Below are 27291 nucleotides of genomic sequence, written 5' to 3' on the forward strand. Positions count from 1 at the left end.
GAGAGCCAGTTAAGAATGAAAAGTTGCTTTGTCTTTTCATTTTGTTAACCTCTTCCCTTTCTCCCTCTGACAAGTCAACGTCTGCTTCTGTATAGCTAACCGCTGCTGTTTATTTTCTGCTTCTGTGACAGCTAGCCGATGGCGGAGTCTCTTCCCTTCAAATGTCTCACTGGCTTTTCCTTATAGCCCTGTGGCAAGACTCAGCCCTTATAGCAATGGCATTAATACTCCCAGCTTCTCTAAAACCTCAAATAAAGCAATACTAACACCTGAAAGAACAGGTAATATTTCAACTTCTCGTCTAGCGGCTTGCTTTGTAAATCAGTCACTAAACACAGCTTAAATATCCACCTTTCATTGAAAAGCTTGAGGGTAATCTTACTTATCACAATGGGGAGTCTGCTGCACACTTACTTTGGGTAATGACAAAGGCTAGCGTTAATTTGTACTTTAACGTCATTAATCTGCTCTCAATTGTGTACAGTAGGCAGCCTTCACTCTATCAAATGCATATATATATAATTATGTGTTTCCAAATGCATAATGTGCTTTTAAAATTAAATGTTGAACAAAATAAAGGTCTTTATGATTTTCATTATGATTGAAGATTATCAGACTTTTATTATATCTTGCTGTTTAAAAAATTGTTGGTGCTTTTTATTAAGTCAGGGCTGTGTAGAAAGAATAGTCATAGTAGCTTTTTATGAGATGACGGTCTCATAGTTGTCTCAGCATTGGTGATTCCATCCCTATAGTTTTCTCCCTTCAGCCCTTTCTTCCTTGGTTCTCCTATCTCCAGCCATTACTTTCTCACTTTCATGAGTGACTACAAGTCTCCTGTGACGGTTCTAAATTATGAAGGTTTTGTATGTGCTTCCCTGTATGGACGTGTGCCGTTTATGTGTGATATTCTTATCCATGTATAGCACTGCTGTTTGTACCTGTTTAAAAAGTGGACCAGATTAAAATTTAGTTTCAAATATATACTCCATTACTACCAGAGACAAGCATGTCTGATTCTTCATTGGAAGTGTACAGGATATGTATCCTTATACCATGCCTTTAGATATATACCTAAGCTAATGGGATGCAGATTTAGCATTATTGATTTTTCTTGTCTTACGGTGGTAAAAAAAACATATAACATGAAATCTACTGAAATCTACCTTTTCAACAATTTTTTTTAGTGTACAGCACAGAGTGGATTTTTGAATTATGAAAACTGAATTTGAGAAAACAAAACAAGTGGTTTTGTATATATGAATTATGAACACGTGAAGAGGTGCATACTGTCTTGCCGTTCTCCTGTCATAGTGGTGTGTTGGTTGTTTTTTGGTGACTTAATGAAAACAGGAAAAATATAGATGGGTCTTGTTTTTTTTTTTTAATCCATTCAGCCACTCTGTGCCTTTTGATTGGAGAATGCCTTGAAGTGCTGACTGTTGATATGTGAACTGTAAAGCACATGCAGATAGCAGTTCTTTAGACTAAGTAACAAACATGTTTCCCTTGTTTTTAGGTTACACATCCAGGGGCTCCCCTCTCAGTCCCCAGTCATCCATAGACAGTGAGCTGAGTACTTCAGAGCTGGAGGATGATTCTATCTCCATGGGATATAAGTTACAGGACCTCACTGATGTTCAGATCATGGCTCGTCTGCAAGAAGAAAGTAGGTTCCTCTTTTTTTTTTTTTTAAATTAATTAATTTATTTATTTTTGGCTGTGTTGGGTCTTCGTTTCTGTGCGAGGGCTTTCTCTAGTTGCGGTGAGCGGGGGCCACTCTTCATTGCGGTGCGCGGGCCTCTCACTGTCGCAGCCTCTGCAGAGCACAGGCTCCAGACGCGCAGGCTCAGTAGTTGTGGCTCATGGGCCCAGTTGCTCCGCGGCATGTGGGATCTTTCCAGACCAGGGCTCGAACCCGTGTCCCCTGCATTGGCAGGCAGATTCTCAACCACTGCGCCACCAGGAAAGCCCCGGTTCCTCTTTTTAAACTAGAAAACGTTTTAAACTAGAGGCTTCTACTTGAAATCTAAGGGGGTGGGGAGGTTTCAGGGATTTCTCCCCAGGTAATGGGCAAACAATTCTATTTGTTCTCTCCTCCCATCCTACTTTGTAGGTGGCGCAATTAAATGCTTCTCACAGTCTCATGACCATTGTAAAATATTAGCACATACTCTGGGCAAAATACATTGATGTAAAACATCACCAGTGTAGCCACTGTGGAAACAGTTTGCCAGTTTCTCAGAGAACTAAACATGCGGTTTCCATAAGGCCCAGCACATTGTATTCTTGGGCATTTATCCCAGGGCAATGGAAACTTATGTTCAGAAACACAGAAACCTGTATATGAATGTTCATAGCACTTTATTTATAATAATAGCCAAAAACCAGAATGAGCTCAGATGTCCTTCAGTAGGTGAGTGGTTAATTAAGCTGGGGGTACCTCCATACTGTGGAGTACTACTCAGCAAGAAAAAAGAATAAATTTTGATAGACATTACCATCTTGGATGAATCTCCAGGGAGTTATGCTGAGTGAAAAAGATGATCTCAGGAGATTTCATACTGTGTAATTCCATTTATATAACATTTTGGAATGACAACATTTTAGAAGTGGATGACAGATTAGTGGTTGCCGGGGCTTAGGGATATGGCGTGGGCTCTCAGGAGGGAGGTAGATGTGGTTATAAAAGTGCAACATGAGGGATTTAGGGAGCTGCTCTGTTTTTGACTGTGGTGATAGGTATATGATCCTACAGGTGATAAAATTGTATAGAATTTAATACTAATACATGTACACATATAAAAGTAATACTGGAGAATCTAAATCAGATGGGTTTATATAAGTGCCGATATCATAGTTGTCCTATTATTCTATGATTTTGCAAAATGATACCATCAAGGGAAACTGGACAGAGTACACAAAAGATCTCTATTATTCCCAGAACTGCATGTGAGTGTGTAGTTATCTTAATAAAAATTCAATTAAACATGCATTAATGCATTCTCAGATGCAAATTATTACATATAGAATGGTTAAACAACAAGGTTCTACTGTATAGCACAGGGAACTATATTTAGTATCCTGAGACAAACCATAATGGAAAAGAATATAAAAAATTATGTGTATATATATATATGTATAACTGAATAACTGCTGTACAGCAGAAATTAACAAAACATTGTAAGTCAACTATACTTCCATAAAAATTGTACTTCTCAAGATACATAATTATTGCAGGAGAGATAATTGGAAATGTTATTTCCAATAACATTGAGTTATTGGTTCTGCAATAAGGTTACAACAGTTAATCTGAGAGTGAACTACTTCAAGGGTATTAATGGTATCAAAAGGCAAAAGAAGATGTAGATCACAGACCTGGGCTAAGCTTATTTTGGAATTATCTTCTGAGGCCAACATAAGTAGAAACAGCCAAGTATCATTTAAGCATAACAATTTCCTGCTTTCAGAATTGGGCAGGGCTACTATGAGAAAGATTGTAATGCTTATGCAAGATTTAATAAGATACACTTTGAGAGGAAAAACGATTATTTTATGTTGTTATTTAGTAACAATACACTAACAGTAACTCTTTCTAAAAAAATGTATGGCTGAAAGATTGGATGTCAGTCTCGGAAGTTAAGCAGTCAGTCAGGCATAGACTACTTTAAAAAAAAGTTGTGGGTTGGGCTTCCCTGGTGGCACAGTGGTTGAGAGTCTGCCTGCTAATGCAGGGGACACGGGTTCGTGCCCCGGTCTGGGAGGATCCCACATGCCGCGGAGCGGCTGTGCCCGTGAGCCATGGCCGCTGAGCCTGCGTGTCCGGAGCCTGTGCTCCGCAGTGGGAGAGGCCACAACGGTGAGAGGCCTGCGTACCGCAAAAAAAAAAAAAAAAAAAAAAAAAGTGTGGGTTGGCAACGAGATAACTAGAAACTTCCAGATGATGATGAATAGTGTCTCCTAAGTAGTCTTCCTAAGTATCTCTCCAGATTCCAGAAGGAATGGCTTGGGGAAATCGACAGATACTGATAGATGAACTGTAGTGGTATATTTAATCTTCACTGGAATTGGGGCAATCTTTTTCCAGAACAGAATAGTCCAGTATTAGCTGTCTGTTTGGTAGGTAAACGTGTCTGTTTTCTTGGGATGTAATAAACTAAGAACAAGATAGTGGGTCTCCACTTGAATCACTTGCTTGACACAAATTTTCCTCAAATATTTGATGAATTGGAACTTAATAATTAAGCCAGATTGAAATGCCTCATAAGATAAAATACCAGTCCCTGTTGTTCCGTAGGTCTCAGGCAAGATTATGCTTCTACTTCAGCATCTGTGTCGAGACCTAGTTCCAGTGTGTCACTGAATTCAGGAAAAAAAGGGACATGCAGTGATCAAGAATACGATCGATTCAGCCTGGAGGACGAGGAGGAATTTGATCACCTGCCACCACCTCAGCCTCGTCTTCCAAGATGCTCACCTTTCCAAAGAGGAATCCCCCATTCACAGACTTTCTCCAGCATTCGGGAGTGTAGGAGGAGCCCCGGGTCCCAGTATTTTCCTTCGAATAATTACCAGCAGCAACAGTATTATTCACCTCAAGCCCAAACTCCAGATCAGCAACCAAATAGGACCAACGGAGGTAAGTTGTACGCGCCGTTGGTGTTCGATGTGCTTGGATCTTTCATACGTGGTCAAGAAATGGTTTCAAGGTCAATATAAATAACTGGTAAACGTTTCCAAGACTTATTAAGTGCATCCTTAAGACTTATCAGTTTGGTTGGTGTACATTTAAATCTATAATTGACCAGCTTCTGATGATGTGTCCCAGATTTATAGCTTCAGGAAAACCGTTGTGAGGTACCAGACTGAGTCAGAAATGGGGGAGTATCTTCGTGTTGTGGCTGGTAAAGCTGTAGGAGAGCAGGGCTGTGGAAGTTGAGGAGTTCCTAGTTCCATGGAGTCGGAGGCACGGAGCCGCATCTTCTCTCATCTTTCTTAAAACCCCCCATCTCTGACGGCCTGCTCCTAGCCCACAGTGATGGATGGGAAGTGTGGACCGTGGTGCTTGGAGAGGATGCTGCTGTGCACATCGAGATTTAGGGGAAGTTTGGGATGTGTCTTTCCCTCTGGTGTCCTGACATCTAGAATTAAGATCTGTGCAGCAGTGGGGCTATGGAAGCTGATGTTTGGCGTGGTAACGGCAAGTTGATTTGTCCTGATGGCAGCACGGTGGGTTGGAATATGTGTCGTTCTTTTTTTGTAATTTTTTCTATTTCCCTCTTCATCATTTATCTTCCTTCCCCACTCCCAGGAGTTATAGATCTTGACTTACAAGAACTATAGGGAGAATAATCATGTGATATTCTAAGCCTGGTATGTTTTTGCACTGATGATCAGTCTGACCCTCACACACAAATCTTGTAGAGTGTGGAGAAACCAACGATATTTATAGAGTTATAGCTGTTAATTATGATACAGCAGCATTTCTCAAACCTGGGCCCAGAAATGATCCAACAAATTATTTAAAAATATTGCAAGGCCAAATACAAATCATACTAGTCATCACCTGCTATCATGTACTTAGTGTTTACTTTTTCTTCCTCTGCACTTGTATTATTCATGCTAATTGAGAGACCATTTGAAAATATTTAAGGTTTTATAGTCTCTCTTTTTTAATACCTTCAGATTTCAAATTTAACAAAAACAGTGGCAGGTAAAGTGACTGCCACTAGTGAGTAATTTATTAAAGCCCATAATATCGAAGACAATATTTTATGTGCTTAACGAAAATTACAGCATCATTAAAACTGCGGGAGAGGGCACAGAGTTGTTTCTGCAAAGGCTTTTTTTGTCAAGTGTCTTAGAGCATCACATCCTGCCTGTCAAGCAGATGCTCCCTCTGCATCTTGATTAGCTGTCAATGGGGTCATTGTCCTACCTTAGAAAAGTGGTGTTAACTTATATTCAACACCATTATGAAAAGGGTTAGGTGTCCCTAAATCTGTGTTATGATGGTTCCTGTTAGGAGAGTGGAAATATTTCTCAGCCTGGTGTCTGACTGTGGTAGTTTTATTTCTCTAAAAGGTCTGGTCTGCACACGTAAAGGAAAATGGAATACAACAGCAGTTCTCTGGATTGGACTTCTGACTAATCAATTTAATGGCTGAGTACACAGGCTCTGAAGGCCAGTACGAGCTGAGTTCCCCTCCTGGCCTACCACTTACACCTTTCCCAGGCTTCTCATGCCTCTGAGCTCTCACTTATTTGGCTACAAAATGTAAACAAATAACATCCCTTTCTTAGAAAACTTAGGTATAATTGGACATCAGATCATCTGGTACACTCTCCTTTATGTAACATGTAATCCTTTAACCTAAGTTTGTCATAAGGAATAAATGAAATAATGACCATTCCATTGCCTGGAATAAAAACGCTGGAAAAGTTCAAAGTGCTGAAAAAGTAAAGGTGGTCTCCCCAGCCCCACTGTTTTTTTAAACTTTTATTAATGTGGCTCAGATATCTGAGCCTTCATTTGTTACCAGAGGATTATTTGAACAAAATTGTGGAATGAGAGGCGTAACTTTGAAACCAATCTCTCAAATATTTTTCTAAATTATTAAAATAATATGGATAAAAGAAAATAATTATAAATAGAAGTGCGTGTTAATATTTCCTACTTCCATAGCTCCTACATTGCCTGGTTTCCAAAGGGATGGCTCTTGAAAGTTCTTGGTATATTTCTGGGGATCATAGGATTAAAAGGAGCAGACAGCAGTCCACTCTTTTTTTTTTTTTTTTGGTGGTACGCGGGCCTCCCACTGTTGCAGCCTCTCCCATTGCGGAGCACAGGCTCCGGACGCACAGGCTCAGCGGCCACGGCTCACCAGTCCAGCCGCTCCGCGGCATGTGGGATCTTCCCGGACCGGGGCACGAACCCGTGTCCCCTGCATCGGCAGGCGGACTCTCAACCACTGCGCCACCAGGGAAGCCCCTAGCAGTCCACTCTTACCTGTGACTTCAGTTACCCATGGCCAACTGCAGTCTGAAAATGTTAAATGGAAAATTACAGAAATAAACAATTCGTAAGTTTTAAACTGTGCATTGTCGTGAGTAGTATGAGGAAATCTTGTGCCTTCCTGCTCTGTCCCACCTGGGACGTGAATCATCCCTTTGTCCTGTGTATCCACGCTGTGTGTGCTTCCTGCCTGTCAGCACCTGTATAGGAAGAACATCGTATATATAAGGTTCTGTACTATGGGCAGCTACAGGCACCCGCTGAGGGTCTTGGAACGTATCCCCTGCCCATAAGGTGGGGCAGGGTAGGGCTACTGTATTTGAATAATTTGCCAGGTATGATAAGTGCTTAAAGCTTGCAGAACATTTGCTAACTGTGATTTTTAGGCTATGGCAGGGGTTATCAGTGGCATGGTGTAATCAGTGTTAGCCTGGGGACCTCCCCTGAACCCTGTACTTACTGCAAGGCTAGATTTAGATGTTTGGTGGGTAGCTGGCTGCTGTCTTTATTCCTTAAAGGATTCCTAAAGATTGATAGCGAAGAAAAGATAGAGAAACAATGGTCTAGACTATAACCCCAACTGAGAGTCGGGAACTCCCTTGTCTAACACACTGTATAGTATATATACACAGGAAATACTCGTTCATTCATTCATTCCTTCCACAAAGTGGGGAAGGGTGTCCAAGTGAAAGGACCAGCACGCTCACGGGTACAAGAGAGTGTGAAGTATTTGGAAGTTCCGTTCTCCACTGTGGTTGGCAAGTAGGCTGTGTGGCGAGGGCAGCAGGAGATGAGTCTAGAGATGGCTGCAGAGCCTGTATCTTAGAAGGATCTTGTCTCAGTCCAGGAGCTTGGGCTTTCAGAGGAAGGGGAGGGACAGTGACTGAAGGGTTTTTAGCAAGTGGCTGGCTAGAAGTCACTGGCTGTATGGAAGATGGGGAGGAACAAGACAGGGTGTACAGAGACCAGTTAAGAGGAAAATTTTGTGAAAATGTGGATGACAAATAATGAGGTCTAAACTAGGTGGTAGTGGGAGATTTGTTAAATATTTATGAGGCAGAATTGAGAGGACTTGGGAGTTGAGGGTGAAGAAGGGAGGTGAGACTTGGAAGATTCCGCCGCTTTTTGGATTAGGTGACTTGATGAGTAGGGCTATAATCAAGGGATCTAAGTGATGCAGAAGGAGCTGTGTGTGAAGGGGAGAAAAATGAATCTGGTTTTGTAATTGAATGGGTTTTTACTGAGTATTCAGATGTATCCTGTGTTTTCTGAGCTTGAGTGACCTGATATGTGTACTTTAGTTTTGGCGGGGTGTGTATTAAAGAGAAAACTGTCTACATTGTAGAGTTGCCCTCTTGTGGCTGAATTCAAATCTCAGCAGCACTGAGGTCTGTGCGTGACTGACTCTCTGCTGCCCCTTAGTGGCGGAAGATGTTCTCAGCAAGGAAAAAGAAAGGGAAGCATTTGTTCAAGTCTCCAAAGGTTTGGTGGTGTACTCATGCCCCTTAAAACTTTCCAGAAGTTAACGTGGTCATGTTGATGTGATGAGTGGATATGTCAAAACATCTCAAGTTAGAATTTTAAGAATTTCTTCCTCTTTTGATATGCTAGCAAAAGATTCAGTAATTGCTGGTTTGACACTTCTAGGTTTTTTTATTATTATTAACATGTAACAATTCCTATCTTTTTTTTTTTCCTTTTAAACTGTAAGATTATTTTCTATCCTCACTTCGATTCAGTTTTATCCACTTATTGTATAGAAACAAACAGCTAATTGATTACCTAACTCCTCCCTCTTTTTATAGAACAAGTGCTTTACTTTAGCAGTCTCTTTGGTGGAACCTTTCTGGAGACATGGAGTGTGTTTGTCTCTACTGGGGGTAATTAATTAGCTTGCTAGAGTTCATAACACACGTGATAATTTCTGTTTGTCATTGAACAAAATATAATTTCTATTTGTATTTAATTTTGAAAGCTAGTGTTTTAATTGGCATAAAAGTTGTGATTTTTAACTTAGTAAAATTCCTTTCTAGATAAGCTCCGAAGAAGTATGCCTAATCTAGCTCGGATGCCAAGTACAACCGCTGTTAGTAGCAATGGTAGTTCTCCAGTCACCGTGCGGAATAGTCAGAGTTTTGACTCAAGCTTGCATGGAGCTGCAAATGGAATTTCAAGAATACAGTCTTGTAGTAAGTATGACAGTATTTTTATATGTAATTTTAATTAGTTGTAACACCATTAGGAAAATCTTACTATTTCATTTCTTTCTTTCTCTTAAGAACACTACAGGAAACTTTTCTCCTTGTGACACTTTTTTGTCTTTCACCATGATAATTGAGTGGTATTTTCACTGGTGCCTATGTCACCAATTAATAATTAGTAAATTATATGCAATCCTTTATACCCAGGGATAGCAGTAGAAGCACTAAATGGTGATTGATTTGTTTACTCATCATACAAAAATGTTTTCTTTGCAGATCTGCCTCTTTTTAGCTGTGTACTTGATCTATTTACTTTGAGGAAAGCACACTTACTCTGTCTAGCTGTTACTTTGGTCTTATTTTTCACCAGTCCAGAGCTTTCCCCTGGCAAATGAAGTTCTATTTTAGTGTGTCTAAAGTAGGATCCATCTACTTCATTTCAGTTTGCCCCACAGTGTGTCATTCATCCTCTGTACAGTTTACCCAGTGATGAGCAGCACGGTGAAAGTAAAATCTAGTGTGTGTGTGTGTGTGTGTGTGTGTGTTCGCTTTGTGTGGGGATGTGCTGGCTCCAGGGCGCCCCCCCACCTCCTACTCATGCTGTCTGTAGGGGTAGTTGGGGTTAAGTCTGAGGCTGACCCCTGGGTGGCAGATCCAAGGTCACAGTCCCAGTATTGATATGCCCAAACCCGGGAGGCCTGAAGTGTGTTCAGTGTGTGGCCAAGCGCCATCAACCAGATGTCTTAAGTCTGCACCCAGAAGACTCCCTGGTGGCCCTAACAGACTACCCTGTGTACCTCCAACACATGTCTAGAATGGGTTAGATTTTTGGTGCCTACCTCTGTCATTCAGTAAAGTGTTACACTTTACTGTCATTATGTCGTCTTCCATACTAGCCTACTGGCTCCCTCTGGGCTTGGACCATAGTGCATCTGATTTTCTGTCCCCAGCACCTGGCATGCTGCCGGGTACATTGTACTCTCAGTAAATGTTTGAACGAATGTATAAATGAATGCCATAGGGCTGTATCTTAGGGCTTGATCTGTTAATATTTGAATTAATGGCTTGTTTAAAGACAGAGAAGACAACCTGTGAACTAATGGTGAGAAACTGAGAAGACTACTAATTTTATGTCAGGAGGTTAGGACAATTGGCCAAATATATCATGATGAAATTTAACTGAGATAAAAATTCTACACTTCAGTACAAAAGTCAATAGTATAAGCATAGAAGGGAAAATACAGTTGTGATGGTAGTAAATAGGGTAATGATTAGGAGTTTTTGTGAACTCTAATTCAGTGTGGGTTAATAGCACGATTCGAGTGCCAGAAAAATGCACGTAACCCAAAATAGAATAGAACATACACTACAAACCATGGCAGGTTTTGACGGAAGTGCTTAAGAAATGACGGGAACATGTCAAAAGGATATAGGAAACAACTTGAAGAAACTCCCAGAGACCAAATCTGGGACAGTTTGAGCCGCAGAATAAATATTTATATTAAAGGATTATAACCCATAGGTTATTTAACTGTGGGTCCATACTTAATTGAATAAAATAAATGGAGAAGAGGGGAAATTCTTCTTTATAGAAGAATTGCAATTGATACACAAGAGAAGTGAAGAAAATAGAAAAACCATTGTAAGTCAAGCATAATAATGAGAGAAAACAAAAAAACCTGAGAACAATGTTCATGTGTAAGAGGAGGTCAGTCATGAACTTGTTTCAGATCTCAGGACTCTGCTCTCATTGACTTTTATTCCTAAGCATTGTAAGAGAATATTCTTTGTACATTCTAAGTGTGTATCATGAAGATTCCTAGTTCTGGGCCATTCTACTTTCTGGAGTTAACAAAGGTAGGATACAGAAAGTTGGAGAGGCAGCCTGATATAGAAGGAAGACACTGGGTTAGCAGTCAAATACTTGAGTTTGGGTGTTTTTGTTTTTAATTTATTTTATTTTATTTATTTTTGGCTGCTTTGGGTCTTTGTTGCCGTGCGCGGGCTTTCTCTAGCTGCAGTGAGCGGGAGCTACTCTTCCTTCCAGTGCGCGGGCCTCTCACTGTGGTGGCTTCTTTCGTTGCAGAGCACGGGCTCTAGGCACGCGGGCTTCAGTAGTTGTGGCATGCGAGCTCAGTAGTTGTGGCTTGAGGGCTCTAGAGTGCAGGCTCAGTAGTTGTAGCGCACGGGCTTAGCTGCTCTGCGGCATGTGGGATCTTCCTGGACCAGGGCTCGAACCTGTGTCCCCTGCATTGGCAGGCGGATTCTTAACCACTGTGCCACCAGGGAAGTCCCTGGGTCTTTTCTTAATCATAAGTTCATGGGAAAGCTCCATATCCTTTCTGATTCTTGTTTTCTCATTTGTAAAATTAGGATTCTGTCTATTGATCTTAACTAGTTTCTCTTTGTTATTTTTTTAAACTCAAGGGTGGTTATCTATCTTGTGTGTAGGAGAATTAATGGGAGTATCTTCATGAATAATTTCATTTCAAATGATTTTGAAATTTTATTGAATCTGTAGATAAATTTTAGAATTGGTATCTTAAAAATATTAGTTTTCTAATGCGTTAACATGGAACATTCTTTCATTTATTTAGATCATCTTGTCAAAGTTCTATAGCTTTCTATATAGAGGTTAATACATCTATAATTTATTCCTAAGTATATTATTTAAAAAAAATTTTTTAACATCTTTATTGGGGTATAATTGCTTTACAATAGTGTGTTAGTTTCTGCTTTATAACAAAGTGAATCAATTATACATATACATATGTTCCCATATCTCTTCCCTCTTGCGTCTCCCTCCCTCCCACCCTCCCTATCCCACCCCTCCAGGCGGTCACAAAGCACCAAGCTGATCTCCCTGTGCTATGCGGCTGCTTCCCACTAGCTATCTACCTTATGTTTGGTAGTGTATATATGTCCATGCCTCTCTCTCGCTTTGTCACAGCTCACCCTTCCCCCTCCCCAGATCCTCAGGTCCGTTCTCTAGTAGGTCTGTGTCTTTATTCCTGTCTTACCCCTAGGTTCTTCATGACATATTTTTTTTCTTAAATTCCATATATATGTGTTAGCATACAGTATTTGTCTCTCTCTTTCTGACTTACTTCACTCTGTATGACAGACTCTAGGTCTATCCACCTCATGACAAATAGCTCAATTTCGTTTCTTTTTATGGCTAATATTCCATTGTATATATGTGCCACATCTTCTTTATCCATTCATCCGATGATGGGCACTTAGGTTGTTTCCATCTCTGGGCTGTTGTAAATAGAGCTGCAGTGAACATTTTGGTACATGAGTCTTTTTGAATTATGGTTTTCTCAGGGTATATGCCCAGTAGTGGGATTGCTGGGTCATATGGAAGTTCTATTTGTAGTTTTTTACGGAACCTCCATACTGTTCTCCATAGTGGCTGTACCAATTCACATTCCCACCAACAGTGCAAGAGTGTTCCCTTTTCTCCACACCCTCTCCAGCATTTATTGTTTCTAGATTTTTTGTTGATGGCCATTCTGACTGGTGTGAGATGATATCTCATTGTAGTTTTGATTTGCATTTCTCTAATGATTAATGAAGTTGAGCATTCTTTCATGTGTTTCTTGGCAGTCTGTATATCTTCTTTGGAGAAATGTCTATTTAGGTCTTCTGCCCATTTTTAGATTGCGTTGTTTGTTTTTTTCTTATTGAGCTGTATGAGCTGCTTGTAAATTTTGGAAATTAATCCTTTGTCAGTTGCTTCATTTGCAAATATTTTCTCCCATTCTGAGGGTTGTCTTTTGGTCTTGTTTATGGTTTCCTTTGCTGTGCAAAAGCTTTGAAGTTTCATTAGGCCCCATTTGTTTATTTTTGTTTTTATTTCCATTTCTCTAGGAGGTGGGTCAAAAAGGAACTTGCTGTGAATTTTGTCATAGAGTGTTCTGCCTATGTTTTCCTCTAAGAGTTTGATAGTTTCTGGCCTTACATTTAGGTCTTTAATCCATTTTGAGCTTATTTTTGTGTATGGTGTTAGGGAGTGATCTAATCTCATACTTTTACATGTACCTGTCCAGTTTTCCCAGCACCACTTATTGAAGAGGTCTGTCCTTTCTCCACTGTACATTCCTGCCTCCTTTATCAAAGATAAGGTGACCATATGTGCGTGGGTTTATCTCTGGGCTTTCTATCCTGTTCCATTGATCTACATTTCTGTGTTTGTGCCACTACCATACTGTCTTGATTACTGTAGCTTTGTAATATAGTCTGAAGTCAGGGAGCCTGATTCCTCCCCAGCTCCATTTTTCGTTCTCAAGATTGCTTTGGCTATTCGGGGTCTTTTGTGTTTCCATACAAATTGTGAAATTTTTTGTTCTGTGAAAAATGCCAGTGGTAGTTTGATAGGGATTGCATTGAATCTGTAGATTGCTTTGGGTAGTAGAGTCATTTTCACAATGTTGATTCTTCCAATCCAAGAACATGGTATATCTCTCCATCTATTTGTATCATCTTTAATTTCTTTCATCAGTGTCTTATAATTTTCTGCATACAGGTCTTTTGTCTCCTTAGGTAGGTTTATTCCTAGATATTTTATTCTTTTTGTTGCAATGGTAAATGGGAGTGTGTTCTTGATTTCACTTTCAGATTTTTCATCATTAGTGTATAGGAATGCCAGAGATTTCTGTGCATTAATTTTGTTTCTGGCTGCTTTACCAAATTCATTGATTAGCTCTAGTAGTTTTCTGGTAGCATCTTTAGGATTCTCTATGTATAGTATCATGTCATCTGCAAACAGTGACAGCTTTACTTCTTCTTTTCCGATTTGGATTCCTTTTATTTCCTTTTCTTCTCTGATTGCTGTGGCTAAAACTTCCAAAACTATGTTGAATAAGAGTGGTGAGAGTGGGCAACCTTGTCTTGTTCCTGATCTTAGTGGAAATACTTTCAGTTTTTCACCATTGAGGATGATGTTGGCTGTGGGTTTGTCATATATGGCCTTTATTATGTTGAGGAAAGTTCCCTCTATGCCTACTTTCTGCAGGGTTTTTATCATAAATGGTGTTGAATTTTGTCAAAAGCTTTCTCTGCATCTATTGAGATGATCATATGGTATTTCTCCTTCAATTTGTTAATATGGTTTATCACGTTGATAGATTTGCGTATATTGAAGAATCCTTGCATTCCTGGAGTAAACCCCACTTGATCATGGCATATGATCCTTTTAATGTGCTGTTGGATTCTGTTTGCTAGTATTTTGTTGAGGATTTTTGCATCTATGTTCATCAGTGATATTGGCCTGTAGTTTTCTTTCTTTGTGACATCCTTGTCTGGTTTTGGTATCAAGGTGATGGTGGCCTCGTAGAATGTATTTGGGAGTGTTCCTCCCTCTGCTGTATTTTGGAAGAGTTTGAGAAGGATAGGTGTTAGCTCTTCTCTAAAGGTTTGATAGAATTCACCTGTGAAGCTGTCTGGTCATGGGCTTTTGTTTGTTGGAAGATTTTTAATCACAGTTTCAATTTCAGTGCTTGTGATTGGTCTCTTCATATTTTCTATTTCTTCCTGATTCAGTCTTGGCAGGTTGTGCATTTCTAAGAATTTGTCCGTTTCTTCCAGGTTGTCCATTTTATTGGCATAGAGTTGCTTGTAGTAATCTCTCATGATCCTTTGTATTTCTACAGTGTCAGTTGTTACTTCTCCTTTATCATTTCTAATTCTATTGATTTGAGTCTTCTCGCTTTTTTTCTTGATGAGTCCGGCTAATGGTTTATCTATTTTGTTTATCTTCTCAAAGAACCCGCTTTTAGTTTTATTGATCTTTGCTATCGTTTCCTTCATTTCTTTCTCATTTATTTCTGATCTGATTTTTATGATTTCTTTCCTTCTGCTAATTTTGGGCATTTTTTGCTCTTCTTTCTCTAATTGCTTTAGGTGCAAGGTTAGGTTGTTTATTCGAGATGTTTCCTGTTTCTTAAGGTGAGCTTGTATTGCTATAAACTTCCTTCTTAGAACTGCTTTTGCTGCATCTCATAGGTTTTGGGTCGTCGTGTCTCCATTGTCATTTGTTTCTAGGTATTTTTTAATTTCCTCTTTGATCTCTTCAGTGATCACTTCGTTATTAAGTAGTGTATTGTTTAGCCTCCATGTGTTTGTATTTTTTTACAGATCTTTTCCTGTAATTGATATCTAGTCTCGTAGAGTTGTGGTCGGAAAAGATACTTGATACAATTTCAGTTTTCTTGAATATACCAAGGCTTGATTTGTGCCCCAAGATATGATCTATCCTGGAGAATGTTCCATGAGCACTTGAGAAAAATGTGTATTCTGTTGTTTTTGGATGGAGTGTCCTATAAATATCAATTAAGTCCATCTTGTTTAATGTATCATTTAAAGCTTGTGTTTCCTTATTTATTTTCATTTTGGATGATCTGTCCATTGGTGAAAGTGGGGTGTTAAGTCCCCTACTATGAATGTGTTACTGTTGATTTCCCCTTTTATGGCTGTTAGTATTTGCCTTAGGTATTGAGGTGCTCCTATGTTGGGTGCATAAATATTTACAATTGTTATATCTTCTTCTTGGATCAATCCCTTGATCATTATGTAGTGTCCTTCTTTGTCTCTTCTAATAGTCTTTATTTTAAAGTCTATTTTGTCTGATATGGGAATTGCTACTCCAGCTTTCTTTTGGTTTCCATTTGCATGGAATATCTTTTTCCATCCCCTTACTTTCAGTCTGTATGTGTCTCTAGGTCTGAAGTGGGTCTCTTGTAGACAGCATATATATGGGTCTTGTTTTTGTATCCATTCAGCCAATCTGTGTCTTTTGGTGGGAGCATTTAGTCCATTTACATTTAAGGTAATTATCGATATGTATGTTCCTATTCCCTTTTTCTAAATTGTTTTGGGTTTGTTATTGTAGGTCTTTTCCTTCTCTTGTGTTTCTTGCCTAGAGAAGTTCCTTTAGCATTTGTTGTAAAGCTGGTTTGGTGGTGCTGAACTCTCTCAGCTTTTGCTTGTCTGTAAAGGTTTTAATTTCTCCATCAAATCTGAATGAGGTGCTTGCTGGGTAGAGTAATCTTGGTTGCAGGTTTTTCTCCTTCATCACTTTAAATATGTCCTGCCACTCCCTTCTGGCTTGCAGAGTTTCTGCTGAAAGATCAGCTGTTAACCTTATGGGGATTCCCTTGTGTGTTATTTGTCGTTTCTCCCTTGCTGCTTTTAATATGCTTTCTTTGTATTTAATTTTTTACAGTTTGATTAATATGTGTCTTGGTGTATTTCTCCTTGGATTTATCCTGTATGGGACTCTCTGTGCTTCCTGGACTTGATTAACTATTTCCTTTCCCATATTAGGGAAGTTTTCAACTATAATCTCTTCAAATATTTTCTCAGTCCCTTTCTTTTCCTCTTCTTCTTCTGGAACCCCTATAATTCGAATGTTGGTGCGTTTAATGTTGTCCCAGAGGTCTCTGAGCTGCAGTAGTTATTTCCACTATTTTATCTTCCAGGTCACTTATCTGTTCTTCTGTCTCAGTTATTCTGCTATTGATCCCATGTAGAGAATTTTTCATTTCATTTATTGTGTTGTTCATCGTTGTTTGTTTCATCTTTAGTTCTTCTAGGTCTTTGTTAAATGTTTCTTGCATTTTGTCTATTCTATTTCCAAGATTTTGGATCATCTTTACTATCATTATTCTGAATTCTTTTTCAGGTAGACTGCCTGTTTCCTCTTCATTTGTTAGGTCTGGTGGGTTTTTATATTGCTCCTTCATCTGCTGTGTGTTTCTCTGTCTTCTCATTTTGCTTATCTTACTGTGTTTGGGGTCTCCTTTTCACAGGCTGCAGGTTCATAGTTCCCATTGTTTTTGGTGTCTGTCCCCAGTGGCTAAGGTTGGTTCAGTGGGTTGTGTAGGCTTCCTGGTGGAGGGGACTAGTGCCTGTGTTCTGGTGGATGAGGCTGGATCTTGTCTCTCTGGTGGGCAGGTCTACGTCTGGTGGTGTGTTTTGGGGTGTCTGTGGACTTATGATTTTAGGCAGTCTCTGTGTTAATGGCTGGGGTTGTGTTCCTGTTTTGCTAGTTGTTTGGCATAGGGTGTCCAGCACTGTAGCTTGCTGGTCGTTGAGTGAAGCTGGGTGCTGGTGTTGAGATGGAGATATCTGGGAGATTTCGCTGTTTGATATTATGTGGAGCTGGGAGGTCTCTTGTGGACCAGTGTCCTGAAGTTGGCTCTCCCACCTCAGAGGCACAGCACTGATTCCTGGCTGCAGCACCAAGAGCCTTTCATCCACACGGCAAGTTCAGATTTTGTTGCCACTTGATCTTTCACTCAGTCTTGAATTGTATCTACTAGTTTAGGAGGGTCCTCTGTGGCGGCAGGGGTGGCTGTGGCTCAGTGGCAAGGACACAGGCCTTTAAAATGTTTTTTATAAATAGTATCTTTTTCAAATTTTAGTTTCTACTAGTTGGCTGGTGTTTAGAAATACAGTTGATTTGTGTATTTTGATGTTGTATTCAGCAGCTTTGCTAATAACTTCATTTATCCTAATAGTTATAAATTTGGAATATACCCATAACATAATGCATCTGAACACCAACGCATATTCAAGAATGTTCATAAAACCCCAAACTTAGAAATAACCAAGCTTTTCATCATCAGAAGAATGGATTTTGACATTCATTCAATGGAATACCCATAGCAATGCAAATATGGATGAATCTCAAAACATAATATTGAGCCAAAGAAGAGAACATACTATATAATTCCATTTCCATGAAGTTCAACATAGGAATAACTAGTCTGTGGTGATAAAAGTGCAAATAACAGTGACTTTGGGGGAGTGATGCCTGGGAGAGGGTATGTGAGAGCCTGCTGTGGTGCTGGCAGTGTTTCACGTCTTGTTGTGGATATGGTTACACGCGTGTGTTCACTTCAGAATTTCATTCTGCTCTAGGCTTATTAACGTTTAGGTACTTTATGTATATTGTGTTTCAGAAGAAATTGGGCCGAATTCACCTGTTGAGTTTTTTTAAAAAATTAAGACTTTGTTTTTGAGCAGTTTGAGGTTTACAAAAAAATTGAGCAAGAAGTACAGAGTTCCCATATATCCCCGCATGTCCCCCTTCCCCTCCTCCAGTTTCCTCTGTTATTAACATCTTGCAGTAGTGGGGTATGTTTGTTACAGTTGATAAGCCAATATGTTGGAACATTCACAGTTAGATGCTACTAAATTAAGGAATTGCAGAATTGGTTGGAAAGGATCTTAGAGATGATTTGCCAGCCAACACAAGTTTACTGTGTCCCTAAAGCTTGATGGAAACAGAACTATAGCAGAATCTTAGAGACCTCACTTTTCATCGAATTTTTTGGCTACCATACACATACATCAGCATTCCTACATATAGATTTCACTAATGTATACTTGAACAAAGCTAATTTAAGGAAATACTTTCAAGAGATATTTAAAAAAACAGACTTTTTTGTCTTTCTCCTCACTTTTTATCAGAGATATCTGTTGTATATTCTGTGCTTAAGTTCAAAATCAGTTAAACTGTTTTAGAAAACAGGGTCTGTTTGTGTTAACCGCATCACAGGTGTACTAGGCAGCAGAGGCTAGAGTGGTTAGTAAACAACAGGTAATGTTGTATGTATAAGTTTATGTTAAATTTGTGATTCAGTTTTTTCCTTGGAGAAAAGGATTTATAAAATTTTATAAAATTTTAAAATTTCTGCCAAACAGTTCATTGTTTTTTAATGTGAAATAGTGCACAATGATGGGCCAGTATATTGATAAAATTCTTAAGGGTTCTTACCCAGAGAGCTCCCTTCATTTCACAGATTCTGCTGCTGTTATCAAGGTAGTACTTGCTGAGTGGTTACTCAGCCATTGTAAGGCTTTATGCGGATTAACTCATTTAGTCTTCCCACCAACCCTATGAGATAAATGTCATGATGAAAATTATTTAAGAAATATGTCTGTATGGGCTTCCCTGGTGGCGCAGCGGTTGAGAGTCTGCCTGCCGATCAGGGGACATGGGTTCGTGCCCCAGTCCGGGAAGATCCCACATGCTGCGGAGTGGCTGGGCCCATGAGCCATGGCCGCTGAGTCTGTGCGTCCAGAGCCTGTGCTCCGCCACGGGAGAGGCCACAACAGTGAGAGGCCCGTGTACTGCAAAAAAAAAAAAAAAAAAGTCTGTAATAAGCTGTTTGTGCCTACCAATGCCACCTGTCTACCCTTCTATAATTACTGCTATTAAATTGTCCCCTTGTTTTTTTCTTTTTGTGGTACGTGGGCCTCTCACTGTTGTGGCATCTCCTGTTGCGGAGCACAGGCTCTGGATGCGCAGGCTCATCGGCCATGGCTCATGGGCACAACCGCTCCGCGGCATGTGGGATCTTCCCGGACCGGGGCACGAACCCGTGTCCCCTGCATCGGCAGGCGGACTCTCAACCACTGTGCCACCAGGGAAGCCCTGTCCCCTTGTTTTATCCTCATGAAACCATCCCCGGTGCAACCATCAAGAAATCCTAATGTCTTGCAAGCAAGCAAGCAAGCAAGGAAGAAATCCTGTGAGAACTCAGAGATGCTCAAATTTGTTAAAGGAAAGAAGGTTGTTGTTCCAGCTGGCTTCTAAATATAGTCAGGCACTCAAAAATGTTGCTGCTGATTGACAGAGAAGGAGACGCTTGTCACGAAGTAGAATTTTCCAATACTAAATGCAGTCTGGAACTCGTGTTTCATTTATCTACATGCATATATGTAGATAAATTTCTATACATGTAAAACCCTTTCAACAGTATCAGCTGCTTTGAACATAACACACGTGTACATAGTGGTAGGCGTTCTCACGTGAGCGTCCTTTGTTCTTCTAGTTCCGTCACCGGGGCAGCTTCAACACAGAATCCACAGCGTGGGACATTTCCCAGTGTCTGTCCGGCAGCCTCTTAAAGCCACAGCCTACGTGAGTCCAACCGTTCAAGGCAGCAGTAACATGCCTTTATCCAACGGCTTACAGTTATACTCCAACACGGGGATCCCTGCCCCCAACAAAGCTGCAGCTTCTGGGATAGTGGGCCGCAGCGCACTCCCAAGACCTTCATTGGCAATAAACGGGAGTAACCTGCCTCGAAGCAAAATTGCACAGCCTGTCAGAAGGTAAGAACCTTTGCTCGTTCGTGTGCAGTCTGCACTTAGAAACTGCTCTGGGAACCATCCTGACTTTGCCTTTGTCTAACCCTGGGAGGTCACTCTGCACCTTCTGGCCTGACTCGTGACCTCCTGCCTCTGCGTTTAATACCTTTTTAATCAATTTGTAATCAAAATGGGCAAAAATGTCGTTAGGCACATGCACATACACACCCTCCCCCAACAGTCGTGATTTTAAAAGCATCTTAGTGATATTTAACTGGGGCTTTATTAGCTTATGTTGGTGTAAGTTTGGTATGTTCCAGGTAGAATTTTTTTTTTTTCTTTCAACATTCCAGCCTGCTTGCAGGGCACCTGTTCAATGATCTTATGGTTGTGACGTGCCCTTCTTGAACTGGATCTCCTGGAGTGTCTTATGGTTAAAAACAATTCCATAAAAGCAAGTTGAGGACAGAGTAGAAGAGGCAGGATGTGAGAACAAGTAATTTTTCTTTATGCATCGGGTAGCTATAAATAGTTTTTCCTTTCCGATAAATAGGTGCTCAGATCAAAAATAAATTCAGAAACTATTGTAAAACAAACACAGAAAAGTAAATAATCCTACTCTCCAGATAGAAATCATTTTGGTGCACGTTTGTTCAATGCCAGGCTGTGTTGCAGTTGTGACTGAATAGAATCACATAATTTGATATATGTAGGTCATTGTGGATAGTCCATTTATCCTTAGATATATGTCTTCAAACTAAACTCTTGGAAGGGCTGTCACTGCCAGACAATGAGAGGGTCTGTTTCCACAAACTTAGGCAAACATTGGGTATTATCATTCTTTTCAAATTCTCAGCCAATATAATAGGCAAATCTTTGATTATTTGTAAGACAGAATAACATGAAGAAATTTTCAATTTGTATTCAGTGAAGTAACCACTTATGTTTTTGGGCCATTTTTCTCCTGAGTTTATCTGTTTCTGATTTTAAAATATTCTTTATACACTAAGGGTATTGATCATTTTCCGCTTAGGTTGCAAATCTGCTTGTGCACATACAACATGCGTGGCAACGTGCCGAGAACTGGGCTTTCCATCAGATGAGCATGTTGAAGGCCCAGAAATACAAGGCACACTTGGGAAGGTGCCAGCACGTTGTCACTGCTGGAGTGGCGGAGAGTAGATCAAAGTAAGTGATGGGACTCGTGGGATTACTTACAAGCCGTGTCCTTTTTTCATTCCTTTATAGTTTCCTTCAGCCTCCAAAGCCTCTGTCTTCACTCAGCACTCTGAGGGATGGAAACTGGAGAGATGGTTGCTACTGATGCAGTTCTATGTACGTTTGAACAGCTGGAAAGAAGTGGAAATGAGGGTCGTGTTACCTAGCTGGCTGGGTAACAGCGGGTGTCGGGATATTCTTTCCCTTCTGCGTTTTAACATATTTACTGCATTGTTTTTCAATGGACCAATCACCAGAGACTAATTATTGCACTTAAATATTTGCCTGAGATACTGCAGCGTTCACAAATCCATGGTTGCAGTATTGTGACACTTAGAGCTAGGAAGTTTTTGTAGAACTGATATGTACCTGAATCCTTTTTGAGAGAATTGAGATGTATCCATAATGCTTTCTTTGCCATCTGAGTTTCTTAAAGTAACTTGTTCAATTTACTTACATGTTCTAAACATCTTCCCATTACATGTTCTGTATTTTAATACACTGCATCTTTACAACCAGGTTCTATAACGTATGCTTTGAAATTCACTTTTTTATAGTTTACAGGAATTTTATTTTTTGTGCCTATTTCTTTTTACACCTACGTGAACCACTGTGGAACAACTTAAATTTTGTGCCATAAAAATATTTTTGTGGTAAGGTACTATTTTTTTAGCTCTAGGGATATATCAGCAAAAATCCATCATAACAATTTGAGAGACATAAAATTATGTTGAATGAGCACAATGTAATCTGAAGCATTGAACACTGAGACAGCCAGACAACAGAGTGAAATGGTCTTGTTGTTTTCATTGTTAATTTATTGTCATACGTGGGTTTCATATTTATAATGGCATCACAAGCTCATTGCACTTAATACCTGCAATGTTTGCTACTGTACTACTATTGATTTTCAATACTTTTACAGAAGACGAAACTGTAACATTTTATTAATAATGCTTCTGGAAATGAACGCATTTTAAAGCAAATAAATCTTTTTGATAGACCTTTTACAAAATCCATTTGCACTAATGAATGCTTTCTTATGGTATATGACTTCATATTTGTTACTGTGTACACTGCTGTTTTGGAATGTTCAGAAATAAAGACTATTTCAGCAGTATCAGGTCACGCATGAATGTGCAGCATAAACAGTACGAATACCACGCCTACGTTTCACCACGACTGTGAAAGTATTGTCATTGTTATGCTCTCGTACAGAGCATTTATACCTGAGGCGGGTAGGCAGAATGTTCACATTTGTAAACAGTTCTCTCTCTCTAAAATGCTTGGGAGAAGAGATGTGAGGTTTTAGTTCTGCAGTGGGGTTTCGGTACCACTTAGGATGGTCACTAGAACCCAAGGAGCCTCTTGCCCAGAAACCCATTTGTGGATGAATACTGTCAGTGGAGATTCCAATATTTTGGGGGGGTTGAACTTGAAGTATTTCTTTTCCCAGTGTCAGAAGTATTATCATTAGTCTACACTATAGTTGATGTACACTGGAAAACTTTTCACCTCAAGTTGCTATGGAAAGGTTAGGTAAAAGGTGTCAATGTTAAGTTTTAAAACAGAGTTCTCCTGAAGGTCATTAGGGATTTTTATTTTTAAGAAATGTGCCTTTCTACATAGTTCCATGGGGAACTAAAAGACTGGCTTTTAATTAGCCTGTCCTTTAAATGAAATGTGGGCTAGAGGAGGTGAGGTATCAAAGGAGAAGTGATACTTATTGAGCACTTTGTTAGTGACAAGCACTTTCTTAGTCACTTTGCTAGTGACTGTGCTAGAAATTTTTTATATATTTGTCTAATTTTTAACAATCACCTCCTATTACCACCATTTAAAAAGTAAAGACCCTGAGCCCAAGGGATGTGACATTAACCTAGTGTAAACATCTAGCTAGTAAATAGTGAAGCTGACTTTTGAATCCAGGTGTATCTGATCTCAAAAGTCTGTTTTTGCCACGACTGTGCTCTTCCTATGAACATATGTAGTTCAGTTAGTACATTTTTTAAAAATGAGTTTATATTCTGAGAAGGTGAAAGGATTCAACTCATTTGCAAATCAAGTATTTCATTTATATTCAAAAAAGTCTGTTCAGCCCTTGGAATAAAAACCAAAGATCCCTGTATCTTGGAATTTACATTCTAGTTAGTAGAGCAACAGTAAACCACATACAAGTAAGTAAATCACAGTACAGGTCTTAAGTGCTATGGCAGAAAAAAGAAAAGGGATGAAAGTAAGGGAGGAGGTGAGAAAATGGAGATGGGGAGAGATCACAGTATTAAGTAGGATCATCTGGGTAGAGCTCACTAAGAAGGTGACACCTGAACAAAGACAAAATGGTGTTGGCGATTATTTTCACAGTTCTCCCCAGGATGGTAGTAACATTTATTCTAGATGCATAGGAGAGAATTTAATATATTGCATCAAGAGATGCCCTAGGGTATGGTCCGCACATCAGCAGCAGCAGCATCTCTTGGAAACTTACTAGAAAATTCAGCTCCTCAGGCTCACCCCACACCTATTGAATCAGCCATCTAGGTGATTTACAGAGCCCCCTTTGAGGAAAGCTGCTGGAAAGGAGGGAGCAGCCTAGGCAACGGCTTAGGGCAGAGCGTGCCTGGGGTGTTTGAGGAAGAGCAAGGAGGCCATTGTGGCTGCAAGCAGAGGGAACAAGGAGGGAAGCAGTAGAGATGAGGTCCGAAGGGAGACAGGGAAAGATCACGTAGGGCATGTGGGCCACAATAAGGCTTTGATTTTACTCTGGAAATGGGAGCTATTCATGGTTTTGAGCAGCAGAGTTTATGATTTGACTTTTTAAAAGCATCACTCGCATTTGGTGAGACTAGACTCTTAAGAAATGAAGATGCCGTGAAGGTGACAGGATAGCAATGGAGGAGATAGAAATGGTCAGATTCAGGCTGTCTTCTAAAACTACAGCTATCAGGATTTCTTTATGGATTGGATATACTGTGTTAGAGACCAAAAGAAAAACTCCAGGTGTTTTGGGCTGGCAACTAAAAGGATAGAGTTCCTCCAACAGAGACGGGGAAGCTGTGGGTGGAGTAGGCTGGAAAACCATGATTCTGGCTGAGCTCAGTTATGCTCTCTAGGGAGTTCCCTGGCAGTCCAGTGGCTAGGACTCGGTGCTTTCACTGCCGGGGCCTGGGTTCAATCCCTGGTCAGGGAACTAGGATCCCATAAGCCATGTGACACATTCCAAAAAAAAAAAGTTACGCCCTGTATCTCATGTGCATTCCTCAGACTGTAACAAACCAGGACTCATACAGGAAAAGGGATCCTGAGATGCTTAGTTCTGCAACATGAAAGGGAGCTATGGTGCTGAGTTAACACAGACAGTCTTCCCTGGCTGACATTTGTATTAGTTAGCTATTGCTGCATAACAAGTTACTACAAAACTAAGTGGCTTAAAACATTATCTCAGTTTCTGTGGGTCTGGAACCTGGCCACAGCCTAGCTGGGTCCTCTGGCTCAGGGTTTCTCACAAGGCTGCAGTCATCCTGAGACTCAACTAGGGAAGAATCTGCTTCCAAGATCATTCACGTGATTGTTGGGACGATTCATTTCCTTTTGTGCTATTGACTAGAAGGTACCATTGCTTTCTTGCCACATGGACCTCTCCTTGGGCAGCTTACAACATAGTGGCTTGCTTCATCAGAATGAGCACGAGAGAGAGAGAGAGAGAGAGCGTGCGAGAGCGCGTGAGCCAGAAAGCTGGAAATTTTTCTGTTGTAACTTAATTTTTAGAAGTGACAGCCCATCGTTTTTGCCATGTTTTATTCATTGGAAGCAAGTCACTATGTCCAGCCCTCATTTAAGGGGAGGGGATTACACAAAAATGTTAATACCAGGAGACAAAGGTCATTGGGGCCATCCTAGAAGCTGCCTGCAAAACACTGCCAACCACTTTACCAGATAATGCCAATCTAATTTCCCATTAGTTGTATTACTACTGTACATGTTTGCCAGGAGGCTATGAGAATTCCTGTTACTACACATATTTGGTATTGTTAAAACATCTTTAACTTTTAAGTCTGTGGGTATCTAGTTGTGTCTCATGGTCTTAATTTTCATTTCCTTGGTTGTAGTGAGATAGAATACCTTTGCATTTGTTTATTGAACATTTGCGTATCATCTTTTATGGGTTCCTGTTCAGGTCTTTTGTCCATTTTTCTATTGGGGTTTCCTTACTGATTTGTAATAGTTATTTATATAGTCTGCTACAAACCTTTTGTCAGTTATATGTGTTAAAACTATATCTTCACACTGTGTAGCTTACCTTTTAATTCTTTTAATGAGGTATTCTGATAGAATTATTAATTTTAACATAGTACATATTTACCATTTTTTTAAAGATGAGCCGTTTTGTGTCTTGTTTAAAGAGTATTTCCTGACCCTGGAATCGTGAATATAATCTCCTGTATTCTCAACGTTTTATTATTTTGCTTTTCACCTATATTTTATATTGTTCATGTGGATTTATAGTTGTCCTAGTAACACTTACTGAAAACTTTGTCCTTACCTCACTGTTCTTTGTCATAATCAGATGTCTTTGTGTGTGTATGTGTCTATTTCAGAACTGTCTATTCCTGTACCAGAACCATACTGTTTTAATCTCTATAGACTTATAATTACATTTTGCTAAATAGAGTAGTTTTACTATCTTTTCCTTCAAGTGTGTCATGGATATTCTTGTCCCTTTGCATTTCCACATGTATTTTTAAACAAACTAGGCAGAAAAACATCCTGTTGGAATTTTGATTGGATTGCATTGAATTTATAATTCAATATGTTGGAAATTGACTGTTTACATACTGAGTCTTAAAAATCCATGAACATGGTCTACCTCTTCTTTTATTGATTGAGGTATTCTTTAATCTCTCTCAATAAAATTGTGCAAGTTCTTCCCAGAGGACTGAAATGCCTTTTGCAAGATTAATTTCTAGGTATGTGATACTTTTTTATGCTATGTGATACTTATGATATTTTAAAAATTTCATTTCAAATGTTTTATTCAACCACCTTAAATTTATGTTAGTTATGTTAATTTATACTTAGAATCTTTATATACACAGTCAAAATGTATGAATGTTAGATTTCTTTCTTTCCTATATCTTTTTCTTGCCTATGGTCTTCAATGCAGTAGTAAATATAAATGAGAATAGATATCTATCTCTTTGCTAATTCAAAAGGAAAGCTTTCTCTTTTCTTACCATTAGGTTTCAAATTTGCTAACAGTATTTTATCATAAAAGAATGAATTTTAAACAAACTTTCTGCATCTATTAAAATAAGACTATCTCATTTAATCTGTTAATATGCTGACTTTATAATGGATTTTTCTAATGTTGACTCAACCTTGAATTATTGAGATAAATCCAATTTGGTCATGTTGCATTACTCCTTTCTAAAATAGATTGATTTCATTTACTAATATTTTATTTAGGAGTTTTGTCCAATTTTTGAATAAAATTGGTTTATAATTTTTCTTTCTCAAACTGTCCCTATTAGGTTTTGGAATGAAGACAGTATTAGTCTCATAAAATGAATTGGGGAGTGCTATGTGTTTTTCTAGCTGGGAGGATTTATGTAATATTGGAGTTATTTCTCCCTTAAATATGTGATAAATCTCACTGGTAAAGCCACTGGGGCCTGGAGTCCAGTCAAGTCATGTTTTTAAAATCTGATGTTGTGTTTATTCTGCTTCCAAAAGCATGATTAAACCTCCTGCTTT

The 27291-nt window shown here is 39.5% G+C and overlaps 1 protein-coding gene across 2 annotated transcripts in view; it reads left to right on the forward strand.

The window, feature by feature from the left end:
• SLAIN1 (SLAIN motif family member 1) overlaps positions 1-26900 on the forward strand; it is a 64872-nt gene extending 37972 nt beyond the window's left edge. The window contains exons 3-8 of one of the 2 annotated variants that reach the window (XM_060287966.2): positions 132-281; positions 1520-1669; positions 4298-4639; positions 9049-9204; positions 20061-20343; positions 21568-26900. In XM_060287966.2, the coding sequence (XP_060143949.1) occupies positions 132-281; positions 1520-1669; positions 4298-4639; positions 9049-9204; positions 20061-20343; positions 21568-21643 (1157 nt within the window). In that variant the 3' untranslated portion in view covers positions 21644-26900. The remainder of the gene's footprint in view (positions 1-131; positions 282-1519; positions 1670-4297; positions 4640-9048; positions 9205-20060; positions 20344-21567) is intronic. The other variant, XM_030838621.3, reaches the window with a different exon arrangement.
• The last annotated feature ends 391 nt before the right edge of the window (positions 26901-27291 follow it).

Source organism: Globicephala melas, chromosome 18, assembly GCF_963455315.2.
Source record: "Globicephala melas chromosome 18, mGloMel1.2, whole genome shotgun sequence".
In the NCBI taxonomy this organism is placed as follows: Eukaryota; Metazoa; Chordata; class Mammalia; order Artiodactyla; family Delphinidae; genus Globicephala; species Globicephala melas.